The 13341-nt window shown below is 39.9% G+C and overlaps 1 protein-coding gene and 1 pseudogene across 1 annotated transcript; both read left to right on the top strand.

Moving 5' to 3' along the window:
* Positions 1 to 3956: 3956 nt before the first annotated feature.
* On the top strand, positions 3957 to 11046 carry FGB (fibrinogen beta chain). The gene is made up of 8 exons (XM_009982026.2): positions 3957 to 4046; positions 5606 to 5809; positions 7049 to 7232; positions 7820 to 8047; positions 8656 to 8769; positions 9327 to 9449; positions 9637 to 9922; positions 10818 to 11046. The coding sequence occupies exons 1-8, from the start codon at positions 3972 to 3974 to the stop codon at positions 11044 to 11046; spliced, it is 1443 nt and encodes a 480-aa protein (XP_009980328.1). The 5' UTR covers positions 3957 to 3971.
* Positions 11047 to 12640: 1594 nt separating this feature from the next.
* LOC147528744 (U6 spliceosomal RNA) lies at positions 12641 to 12759 on the top strand (annotated as a pseudogene).
* The last annotated feature ends 582 nt before the right edge of the window (positions 12760 to 13341 follow it).

Genomic DNA, 13341 nt, shown 5'->3' with positions numbered 1-13341 from the left:
GTTTCAAGCCAAGCCAGCTTGGTTTCATATTTAACATGAGGACCTATTTCTGTAATCCCACCAGTGATGCTGGGGATTCCCACTGGGTTTTGGACCCTCCAGTAAAGGTCAGCACAACACCTTGAGGAGGGGAAGCATAGTCTATCCTTGCTTAAATTGCAACCTAGAGTGCAAACTCCACAGGGCAGTGCATAAAAATGGGGTAGGTCTGTTGCATTCTCCTGGGCTAGTGGGGTTAGATTGAAGATACACAAAGTTTAGAAGGAGATATAGGGGCAAGGGATTTCAAACAGGTGGCTTTTTTTAAGTTTACACACAGAGTAATGTGTGCCTGGTGACTGGTGGTTGACTGGTTGGTGGATTTGATGTGTGGAAATGGTTTAAGGACTAATCTCTGGCAATAAATAAAGTATCATGATACAGTGGTTTCCTTTCTGTTGCCCGTTGAAAGAAATCAGGTTTATTTTTATTGTCTTTTTAAAAGAAAACAAATTTGAAACAGAGATGCTTGTAGCAGTTCAAGAAAAAAATTATCCACTTAAATTTTGTAAGAAAACTTCATTCATATGTACTATTTAGTACTATTATTATTAGCGTTCATGCTGGCACTATAGTTGTTCTCATTTTTTTACAAGTAAACATTTGCCTCAGAAATTTGTAATCACAATTTATTTCTTGGTGTTCTTGTAATGCTTTAGAAAATCCGAGGACAAATTAATGTCTGTAATGAGAGATTTTTTCTAGATTTAGTCTAAGGTGAAATTTAGACCCAGAACTTCAATAAATCACATCAGCAATATTAATTAGAATACGCACTTTATAATTTTTTTTGTGTTATGTGCAACTACTTGATCTCTTCTTGCACGTCAGCTACATCTGCAATTCTGGAAATAACAAACTATATAATTTCTTATAAATCAGTACTTAGAAGAAGGTGACAAATACATTGCATGTACTTTTAGTGCTCTTTTAAGGCCAAAGCGAACAGCTCCACTCATTAATGCTTAAGAACTTGCGTGTTCCCAGGACAAGAAGATAGCATTAATCCTCATTTACAAGAAACCTTTGCAGTAGTAATATTTGTTACTGGTAAAAGCAAGAAATGAGGACATTCATCTCAGCAGAGATGAATATTTAAGTTTACAGTACTCTTTTCATAGTATGACACTATTCCACCACTACTTGTTTGAAAGGACATTTCTAAATCAACTGTTCTTTTAAATTTAATTTAGTAAACACTGTAGCTCATCATGGCCCAAGAAGGTTCTGTTCCCCAACCCCAAGACCACCTCAGGGGCACATTCAGCTCTGAAGAGGCCGTGATCCAGTGACCGTGACTCGCTGGATGGAGGGTTTGTGTAAAGAGGGTTGCACCACTGACAGAGACATCGGCACAACAAACACAAGGGGCAGCAAGCAAATAGTCTTTCCTCAAAACACACACGTACGCCTCTGCCAGTAAGTGCCTTTCAGTACAAAAATACTGTACGAAGGGATGTCCTGGAACACCATCAGGTCCATGTTGTATTATTACAGTTCCTAATAGCTGGTGTATTGTGGTATCACTGCCGCGTTAAGTCCAGGAACAGCTTCTCGTTAACCATGTGAGTTGGGTTGTGAATATGATCAGGTGTCTTGTTTTGAAGAAAAAACCTCTTTGACCATTTTTAGAGGAAATTTTAAGCCATGGTTTTGGTTGTCCAGAAGGCTTCATTCAATCTTTATAAATTGTCACCAAACTGTATGATTGCAAGCCTAAGAGAAAAATCACATCTCATAACCAGCGTGCTAATGTAGATTAAGTTCTGCTGCCAAAATGTTCTTCTATATACACGTATGTGTTGCCAGTATAGATTGCTCTGTATGCAGTTCCAGATTTAAAAATGTTTTTTTTTTTTCTGATAAAACTCTCCAGGCAAAATTTTCACAGCTTAGACAAGGCCTCTGCTTACCATATGAGAAGTTGCATCGATCTCTGTCCTGGGCATCTGCTCATTTGACACCAGGCCACAAACCCACTGTGGTATGACTCACATTGTGTTGTTCATGGTAAATCCCCAGGGAGATACAACCACCCAGCTCTCTCGGGGAAGCCAATGAAAAGTGCTGGAGCTGGAAGGGTCAAAGGCTGAGTTTCAAAGGGGAAATCCCATCTGAAGGCACATGAGCCTGGGGGTTTCCTGTGCTGGGGGCTCGGGGGCTCCCATGCCAACCCCCGTCATCCAGTCCCTGACACCCTCTGCACAGACACAGCCAGGTTTTTTCATAGGGTCAGAATGGACTTAGGACAAATACCATACATTCAGTTAAGATGTGTTTGGACTGAGATGGGGTAATTTAAGAGGAAGTTTCTAGCTCAGGACTAGTGAGACCTTGTTTTATTTCCACTGTACCATGTGCTACCTGTAAGCCCTGGGCAAGGGTTCACCATCACTATGTCCCAAGATGAGGGTGACTGAACTTCCCTCAGAGGTGCATGGAGATAAAACTGAATTTAAGATTTGGAGATGGCCAAAATCAGTGACAATATCTTGGCTAGTATCTTTAAGTGGAAACAACGTGTTAACGATGTCAATTTTGGCCTTAGGCAGATTTGTCTAATGCCTGTAGGGAGAAGGTTTGTGTTCTTCCAAATCTAATGGTGTTGGTGATGTCCTCATACAAGGGTTCAAATTCAGTGGAGTAAGAGCTCCTTGAGCCACGACTGATTTTGGTCCAAGCAGTTTAAAATTTAAACTGGTCAGGTTAAACAGTTTTCATATTTTGGGAATCTCCATTTAGTTTACAAGAACTCTGTCAACAGTACACATACAGGAAAAAGGCCTAAACCAAGCAATTTAGCTGTTCTCATCTCTGTTATCACAAAAGCTCCTGCTTTATCAAGTTGGTCTTTGAAATGGAACCTCAGCCCATGGTTTGAATGGCTTTGTGTCTTCAGACATTTGATATGAATGACTTCAGAAAAGTGTGCTGGCCCTTACTCAGCACATTTTATTTAATTCAGTATGTTGCGATCATTTATAATGCACAGGAAAATCACAGGATATGCAGACACTGGAATGTTAAACTCTGCTAATATGAGAGCGGTGATAAGCCATATTCTTATAAAGCATCAGAAAGCATGTTTGAGTATTCCACTATGACTACAAACAAACTTCATGCTGTATTCTTTTAAAAAATTATTTAAATATTTAATTAATATTTATGACATATACTTTTAGTATTAAAAGGAAATCAGCAAATCAATATGTAAAATTTAATTATTTAAATCATTTACAATGTCATATTTCTAAAGTAATGGAATAACATTGTTTTATGCTTACAATATTAATCTGATCTTTAGTTAGAGCTAAACAATTTTCACACAAAATTATAATGTAATGAACGTAATACTCTCTTTCTCTATCTTGTACTGAGGACACCCAAAGGCTTGCATACCTATCTGAGCACCATCAGAACTATTTAGATGAATGTAACAATCTGTATGATGTGAGTTTAATTCAAATTTAGTATGATATTTCTGAAACATTCACATTTTCAGCAGGGAGAAAAAAAAGGAGATGTCACAGACTGTGACAATCTGACCAGATTTCTTTTCTTTGGATGCTCACCTTTCCAGCTGTTTTAAAAGGCTTGTAATTTTTGAGAAAATGGTAACATTGTGTAATCTGAGCAGGAGGTACTTTTAAGGATTTAAACATGTATTCGATGCCATCATTAACAGAGGTCTCTGGGACATGTAGATAAGAGTTGTCCAGAGAAATTGCTCAACAGCAAATGTACTCAGGCATGCAGTGAAGAGAAAGGTTGAATATTAACAGAGATACAGTGATTGCTCGGAAGGGTTAGTCCTATCACTGTCAAGCTGGGAAATGAGGGTTGACACCTTATATATAGGAACAGAGGAGACCTCTCTCTGTTAGAGCTGCTGGTGGAAGAAGGTCACTGAGCTGCTCAAGCAAGCCAGCACCATGAAACTGCTCCTGCTCTTCCTGCTCTGTGTTTCCTCCGTTAAATCCCAGGGCAGCACCGACTATGATAATGAGGTTGTAATACTGATCATAATTAATAATAGTAATAAGAGTTTAAATTATTAATTTTATTTAATTGCATGCATGACTTACTCAGCTTATGTGAGTTAGCTAAGGTAGAAGCTGTGGGGAAAAATGATCCAGTGCATGTCCTTTTCCACTTGAAGTGTTCAAAGAAATAGCCTTCTATTATTTGTGTATATGTAACTGCATAACAGTTATTTTCTAGTTTTGGATGTATTTTCTTCCTATTTCTTCTCTTCCTCTATAGAGAATGGAGGATGTACGATGGTAAGATTAGTTATTTAGCTGAATTTATTTAAGGATATTAATTTAGCAATGCTGACATATGATGTTGAAGACGATTTGTCAGGTGCACAAAAGTAGAAATATGTAATTAACCACATCCTGTCCCAGAGACAGTAAAAACTCTTCTATGGATTCAGTAGACATTGAAAAAAAATTAACTGTAAGATCATATAGCTTTACATTTGAAACGGAGAGGTAACAACTGTTAAACAAAAAGGCAAAGAATGATATCAGTCTAAAATAACAACCTATATTTAGTTTTGTTTAAGCAAAACAATCTAAAGCAAAACACAGTTTAGAATGTCAGTACATTTTTTTATGTTTTGAAAATCTCTGCAAAAATGAAATAGGTCAGGGTGATCAGAAATTACATTTTTTTTCTGTTACATGATCTAAGTGTTTGTGTCTGTACATTGACTAATAGTGAGACAGCTATGCTGAATCATTTTCAGCAGTTTTGTGATTTGTATGCTGCCTGATTTTGAAACTACTTGAAGCCTCTGATCCTGGATCCTTAAAAACACTCATTATTTGTAGCTAGGTCTGAGTGAGATTTGAAATGGTCAAAGATTTTGACACAGTTTTTCAAAAATCAATTAATTCAAAGAGTTTAATTTCAACAACTGTTTAGGAACAAAGCCTGTTTTCCTTGCTCAGCCTTTTAGACTTTCTTGTTTCTAGCAGTGATGGGGAACCTATGCATCAGAGGGAGCTCTAAAAACCTACCCTGAGAGGTGTTATTGAATGGCTTTTCTAATTCTGTCAGCTAACAGCTGGCTTGTGGCCTGAGACCTGATAATGTATTTGGCTGTGGCTTAATTTTCTGAGACCTTATAGATTTTCTTATAGCCCAATAAAAAACTGGGACACTGATAATGTGATGATGAATGTTCTTCTTAGCCCCAAAAATGTCTAATCACTTTATATTCTTTATCCTACTACTTCAAGTTTCAGAAGCTTAGTGGCTCTGAACTATATAAATTTTATTCCTTGGTCAGAATGAACTATTGAAATACTGTTTTGCTTTGGTTTGAAGGCTTTTTAGTTTGTCTATATCTAGGTGGACGGAATATGACTAGTCTTAGAAGGGAGAGCATAGCAATGACTTTTACATAATGCCAGTATAATATTTTCATTGCTGCTTTTTTCATTCCATTCCATGGTTCAGCACTAATGAGTGTTGAACAGATGCCTCCACTCTGTGCACAGCATTTTACAATAGCAATCCCAGATTCAGAGACTTTCCTCTCCCCCTGGCTTTGCAGGACGACAGCTCTCAGCCCGGCATTCGAAGCCACCGACCGCTGGACAAAAGACGGGAAGCGACCCCCACGCTCCGACCCGTGGCACCTCCCATCAGCGGAACCGGGTACCAGCCCCGGCCCCCAAAGCTGGTGAAGCCGAGCGGCAAGAAAGAACCTGTCACCAACCCCGATGCTGGCGGCTGCAAGCATCTTCTAGAAGAGCTGGTGGGTGTCTGCCTGTCGACGCCGCTGATAATAGGCTGTCCTATTCTTCTTGTGTATCCAACATCGAGTTTTCTTCCCCAAATAAGGGAGAGTCGTGCATTTAAAACAGCCCATCTTTGCATCTTTTTGCTTGAGTTTGGTAGGACTGCACCCACAGCGTCTGTGGGTTTAGTGGGTTAGTCACAGTCAGACAGCCTACAGTGAAGATGAGGAGATGAGATTTGAATGAGGAAGGGAAGTAGCTATGGGTTAGCCTGTGCTTTCCACATTGCTTTGCATAAGTAACTATTAAGAAGGACAGAAAAAAGCTTTGCGGAGGCACTGGCTTGAATTTCAGATAATCTTGAGGAAACCTAGGGACCAAAAAATAATAACCTTCCATGTCTTTCTTAAAATTTGTTTCAAATAATAATTATAGTCTACCCACAGTCAGTGCCCCAGCTCTTGCAGAGGAACGTGCAAGCATGCTGAGACCTAGCATACTCCTTGCTGCCTTGCAGTAGTGTATCACACTGTCCCTGCTGTGCTCCCTGCCAGAAAAGGCAAGCTGTAACAGTGCTGAGAGGCATCTTAGTGTCTGAGAGCAAATTTGAGTGTGGAGGTTTCCCACAAATGAAGTCTGTTAAAGCTTAATGAATACATGATTGTGTCAGAGTCCCACTGCTGCATGGGTATTTCGGTCCTCAGGGGACTTCAGAATTTCCCACCTCTTTTTAAAACACTGTTGTCCTTCATGGTGTAGCACTTGTTGCAGAAGCCATGGTGCTCAGCTTCTTGAGGTGATAATTTTTTAATTAATCATGTGGCCATTTCATGAGATAGATATATATATAACAAGGTGTAGAGTACGTAGCTGATTCTCAGGCTAGCGAAAGAGGTAGATGTGAACATGCACAGGCACCAGGTAGTTCCTGGCAGGCTTCAATTGTTGTTCAGGTGGCTTAATAATGTGAACATTTAACAGTGCAAAGCAGACAGTGGACTTAGAAAGTGTGAAGAGAGAGGGCTTTTCCCAAGAGCTTCAACAAGAGAGTCCTCCTGGAGACTCAGGGCTCCTTCCAGCCCTTCAGACTGCAGCTTCTTTGTAGAAGTTGAATGTCTTGAGTCCTCATTTAGGTGCTTAAACACCTGGTCTCACATTACTAACTGTTCAGTGTGTTCAAAGGTATGGTCATTCACTGACAGGATTAGAAACTTTTTATCTTGACTTTTATTCAGAGCCCTTTTTACTTTTTTAAGGGAGTGCTGTGTCCAACTGGATGTGAGCTGCAAACTACGCTGCTAAAACAGGAAAAAAATGTGAAAGCAGTTGTTCGTGATCTAAAGGACAAAGTGAGCAAACTGTCTGACACCTCTACAACTTTCTATGAATATGTGACTGTTCTAGACAATAAATTGGTAAAGACACAAAAACAAAGAAAAGGTATGCTATTTCTATGAATTATTAGTGTGAACAGTATTGCAGTTCTATTGGCATTTCTGCTGTTACTTGTTAATGGGACTTCTTAAAAAAAGATAAATAGGTAGTGGAATATCTAGCAAAGTTGGGTTCCATGACCATGTCCTCTTCAATCTTAAAACAATTCCTTTGAGAGAGGCAAATTAATGGATCTCATACTAAGGCAAGATTCATGAGGCTCCTAAACATAAGGGTTATGTGTTACCCTCTTACTTGCTTTCCTGTAACCATCCAATCCTTTCATGCCCAGCTCCTTGCTTGGCACCATGGCTCCCTGGAAAGATGCTAAAAACAGTTCTTTGGCAGAATATAGCACTGCTGATAAATCCACTAGATAGCGAAGAAATAACAATACACATGTACCACTTTCCTGAGAATTTCTGCATAGTTTTTGCACGCTGTGGAAAGGTAAGCAAAAGAAATGCATATCCTTCCTCACCGCTAAGGAAATAAGTGGTTTCTCAAATTGTGCTTACAGATTGCTCTTCATTATTTCAAAACCTGAAAACATGTTGAAAACTAATCTGCTTTTCATCTTGTTGCTTTTCTAGACAATGATGATATACTTTCTCAGTACAACACAGAAGTGGAATTGCATTATAATTATATAAAGGATAATCTGGACAATAACATCCCATCTAGCCTGAGGGTCCTCCGTGCAGTTGTGGATTCTTTACACAGAAAGATACAAAAACTGGAAAATGCAATTGCAACCCAGACGGACTACTGCCGTTCCCCATGTGTTACATCCTGTAATATTCCAGTGGTTTCAGGCAAAGGTACTTGTATAACTATAACAACATCTCTTCTCCCATTCATATCACTGTGCAAATTGATAGATGCATGATTTGACTGGTGTGAACATTCCTCTGAAGCCTGTGTCATTGATTAGGATAGCAGAAAAGATGGAAGGTGATCTTAAAAAAATTTTTTATGGATGCCTATACTGGTCAGACCAAAGATCATCTTACCCAATTATCAGTCTTCACTAGTGGTCAGCAGCATTTTAAAGAAATATGTGCTTCAGGGTCTTTGTAAGGTGGAGGTGATACATTTGTGACTATCATAGTTTTATGTTTGATTTTTTCAATCGAGAAAGGTTTTTCTTTCACAAGCTTCTCTAATTCAAAAAATCATTGAAAAGTACACAGTCTTCCATCACTCAGATTGAACTTCCAGAAATTCCTATTTGGAAAAGTAGAACAATGCAGATGCACTGTTCTTTCTTCCCTAATTCTTTCACGTGATGTATCACAGAAATCAAAATGGAAGTAGAATTAGATACATCTTTAAAATCGTTCCCTTATAATCAGCAAACCAAAGAGTAAGAAGATTGTGGCAGAAATTCAGAGCTCTTTCAATAACAGACTCTGGTTTATTCTCGCAGAATGTGAGGATATTATCAGAAAGGGAGGTGAGACATCTGAAATGTACCTCATCCAGCCAGATCCTTTCGTCAAGCCATACAGAGTATACTGTGACATGGAAACAGACAATGGAGGTTAGTGTGAAATAACTACGATGTTAAAATATTAATTAGTATGGATACTACAAAAAAGTCATAATAGTAATTTGCATTTTATACAAACTAATATGAAGTTATAACTTTCGTAATTACTTGAGAATTAAGTCTGATTGACTCATTCCAAAGAGTCTTGCTGTCATTTTCAGATGCACAGGATACTTCTATAATGAAAATTGAAATAAATTGTTGGGATGGGATTGGTAGATAAAAATGTATCTCACTATGATGAGAATGGACAACGTATAAGTGGGCAGGCAATGAGGGCCTGGCTCATTTCTTACCATGCTACTACGCACTAGATAGATGACCAGGGCACTCCTTCAAGTTCTGCTTTTTTCATCTTTCCTTATGAAGCATGGTGCTACTTGAGTGTGAGTGAAAATGGCAAGGCTGACCTCATAAGCAGTGAAAACTCACACCTGCTGCAAGAAAACCATGTGTTCTGCTCTCCTTAAGACAAAGATAGAAGGATTGTATCTCAACATTTCATGCTCTTTTCTCAATGGCAATTTAATCTAAATACTGTCCTGCAGGCTGGACTTTGATTCAGAACCGCCAGGACGGCAGTGTTAATTTCGGAAGAGTATGGGATCAATATAAGAAAGGATTTGGAAATGTTGCAAAGAGTGGAGGGAAGAACTACTGTGATACACCAGGTAAAACTCCAAGTGTGAAAGATGAAGAGATTTTCATACTGAAACTGTTTTCTCATATTTCTTGAAGCTCTTTGATTTTTTTTAAGATTAACAAATACACTTTGGCAGACCTATAGGCAAATCATAAAGTTGCCATGGAGTATATTGTGAAGTCTGTTTCACAGAGCTCTCACTTGTTGCGTTTCAGGTGAATATTGGCTTGGAAATGACAAGATCAGCCAGCTTACGAAAATAGGGCCCACTGAAGTTTTAATTCAGATGGAGGACTGGAATGGTGATAAAGTGTCAGCTCATTATGGAGGTTTCACCATACAGAATGAAGGAAACAAGTATCAGCTCTCAGTTAGTAACTACAAAGGCAATGCAGGCAACGCGCTAATGGAAGGAGCTTCACAGGTGCATGGAGAAAACAGGACAATGACAATTCACAATGGCATGTTCTTCAGTACTTATGACAGAGACAATGATGGATGGTACGTACTTGCATTAGACATTTAAAATAAAAGTAGAGCTTAAAATAGAGCTGAATATAGACTATTTCTCTAATTTGCTGTTAGTTTTCACAGCATTTCATAGTATCTTAAAATCTGTTTTATCCCTGCAAGTTACCAACCAAATGTCCATGAAGTTCCCCTGATGTAGCCAAGGGCAGGTAAAACTATGTATTAGGTTAGTGCTGCTCCACAGCCAAGTAAGAATCAAGCCCACTGAATTTTACTGATCCCATGAATTGCATTTCCATCGACAAATTGGTAAATCTGGATGCAGCATATTCATTGTCAGAGACTGATGGTGGCAGTGCTGAGGACACTGTCTTCCTCAAGTAGGAATATTGGTACTCATTCCAGTAACACATAATGGGTCCTGAGGAAAGAGACAGGTAGCATGTCCTATTTAAAAAATAAAGTTCTGCCTACTCAAAAGGCAGGAGCTTAAATGTAAAGTATTTAATTTAGCACTGTATCTCTAAACTATGTGCTACATCTTTATCTTAACACCTGCTTACATATTTATGAATAACGGAATTGTTTAGATTGGGGAAGATGTACAGTCCCTGTTGTTTTATATCTTTAAATTGCAGTTATCATTGTGAACTGTGAGTAACTGTAGTTACCAATCAGTAAACTAACATAACATTCCCAAAGAGATGCAGCTAAAATTTGACTTGTTTTTCTTAGCTCCTTCACATTCCAAGTGCACTGTGTAGCACACGCTTATGATGGTCAATCTTTTACAGAAAGCTCAGAGAGGATTTTAAATGTTTGTTATGGTTTGAAAATTTCAGCACAGAGGCAGATGTATGTACTCTGTTGATCTATTTACTTACAATTCAACTGTCACTCTTAACACTTTCTTTTCCCTCATCAGGTTAACTACAGATCCAAGAAAACAGTGCTCCAAAGAAGATGGTGGTGGATGGTGGTACAACCGCTGCCACTCAGCCAACCCCAACGGCAGATACTACTGGGGAGGGACCTACAGCTGGGATATGGCGAAACATGGTACAGATGATGGTGTTGTATGGATGAACTGGAAAGGGTCATGGTATTCAATGAAGAAGATGAGCATGAAAATCAGGCCATACTTTCCACATTAACCATTATCAAAATGTACAGAATCAGGGTTTTTCTTTTAATACTTGTACATGGTTATCTTTTTAGCCACAGTATTCAGGCTTGTCTTTACATATGAGAACCAGATATGTATGCACGAGCATATTCTGTCCCAAAGTGAAAAGCTGTGTCAACTGTAAATCAAAATCTGACTGATGAAAATAACTCAGAAGTGTATTTTGTTCCATTTATCATTTGCTCGCAAGACAGAAGTAACTACTGTAGAATAATGCTGATAAGAAACCTCCAAAACCTAACTTGTTTCACTCTTTTGCAAAGAACATCTATACCACATTTGAAGAGGGAGAGGATTATTTTAAAATGTTTTCTAAAAATTAAATAAAGCCTTAAAACTAAAGTTTTCTTCACATGATTCCTGTGTATTTATGCATTATCCAGGGAGAAGCAAACACATTACATCAAATAAGGGATGGTCATTTTCTTTTATATCATAAAGATACAGTAACTACCCATGTAATAAGGTGAGAAGGAATAAAGTTGTTGTGGGTTAGGCTAATGCCCCACACACAGCCGGTCACTCCCCCTCCCCCACCCCCAGGAATAAGGGAGAGAATTAAAGGATAAACGGGAAACCCGTGGGTTGGGATAAGAACAATTTAATACAGATGATTTAATACACAGTGTAGATGCTCACCACCCCCTCGTATGCGAAGCCCGTTTCATCCCGAAGCTGCAATCCCGGACGAACGCGAGGCCCCGAAATAGAGAGGGGCAGAGAGAGAGAGAGTACTCCGAGAGTGGGAGTACTGGGAGAGAGAGGGGGAAAAAGGCAGTAGAGCAAAAGTGCAGCAAGCGCAAAAGAGCAGAAGCGGCGAAAGAGCCAAAGCGCAAAAGCCCGTCTGTCCGGCTGCCCCTCATTTTTATACTGGGCATGACGCTGCATGATATGGAATACTGATTGGCCAGTTTGGCCCTCAATCTTAAGTTCCACCACAAATCACAAGGGGAATCGTGTCCCCCTTGTCCCAGCTATGCTCCCCCCTCATCCCGCCGTGTTTCTGCACTCTGGCACACTGAAAAGTCCTTGGAGTCTCAAACATCAACTTGCTATCAGCGTTCTTCTCAGAGCGAGCCTCTGAGTAAAATCAAAACACGGAGCTCTTCTAGCTGTTAAAAAGAAGAGCTAACTCTTGTCCCAGCTAAAACTAGGACAAAAGTGAAAAGATATTATCTAACAAATAAGTAGATCACCAGTGACTTAGTTAAAATCCTGTATGCTGGATAAAATATGCCCTTTCCTGGGACCTTGCTCACATCCTCTGCCTCTGAATATCCCTTCCACCATCCTGTATCCTTTTATCATAGAATAAAATACGGTATTTGAAGATCTGGCTGGTATGTCTTTCACACAATCACTATCCTGGGACTAGAGCAATTAGTGACTCCAATTACAGGGTAGGTGGAGGTTGGGTATTTCATTTAAGCTAATGGTCAAGGCTTCCTCTGTAGCCAGGAGCAGAGATTGTCCCAAAGATGGGACTTACCAGCCCTGGTGGGCAGAATCAACCATCTCTCAGAGGGGACTGCCTTCCTCCACAAAGGAGGGGACCCAGATTGCTGCTCGCTTTGGCAGCAAGTGTACTAGAATTGGAACAATACAGAGAAGATAAGCATGGCCTCTCCGCAAGGCTGACACATAAATTTATGAAAAAATTATGGAAAAATTCCATAATTTTTTAGGGTGGTGAGGAGGGAGCACGGCAAGCTCACTACCCTGGCCTTCAGGAGAGCAGACATTGGCCTTTTCAGGGATCTGCTTGGTAGGCTACCATGGGATAAAGCCCTGGAGGGAAAAGGGGCCCAAGACAGCTGGTCGATATTCAAGGATCACCTCCGTCAAGCTCAAAGCATAAAAGAGAAGCCTACAGAGGGTGGAAGCAAGGACAGGCAGCCTGGGAGGAATACAGAGAAATTACCTGAGCAGCCAGAGACAGGTTAGGAAAGCTAAAGCCCTGACAGAGCTAAATCTTGCCAGGGATGTCAAGGGCAACAAAAAAAAGCTTCTATAGATATGTCAGTGATAAAAGGAGGACTACGGAAAACGTGGGCCCTCTCCGAAATGAAAGGGGAGCCCTAGTTACCCAGGATATGGAGAAGACTGAGGTACCCGGTGACTTCTTTGCCTCAGTCTTCACTGGCAAGAGCTCCAGCTGCACTGCCCAAGTCACAGAAGGCAAAGGCAGGGACTGGGAGAATGAAGAACTGCCCACTGTAGGAGAAGATCAGGTTCAAGACCATCTAAAGAACCTGAAGGTGCA

The sequence above is a fragment of the Tauraco erythrolophus genome, chromosome 5, assembly GCF_009769465.1.
Source record: "Tauraco erythrolophus isolate bTauEry1 chromosome 5, bTauEry1.pri, whole genome shotgun sequence".
Lineage (NCBI taxonomy): Eukaryota > Metazoa > Chordata > Aves > Musophagiformes > Musophagidae > Tauraco > Tauraco erythrolophus.
The sequence above is the reverse complement of the archived record's forward strand: the minus strand, read 5'-3'. Positions and strand labels throughout refer to the sequence as shown.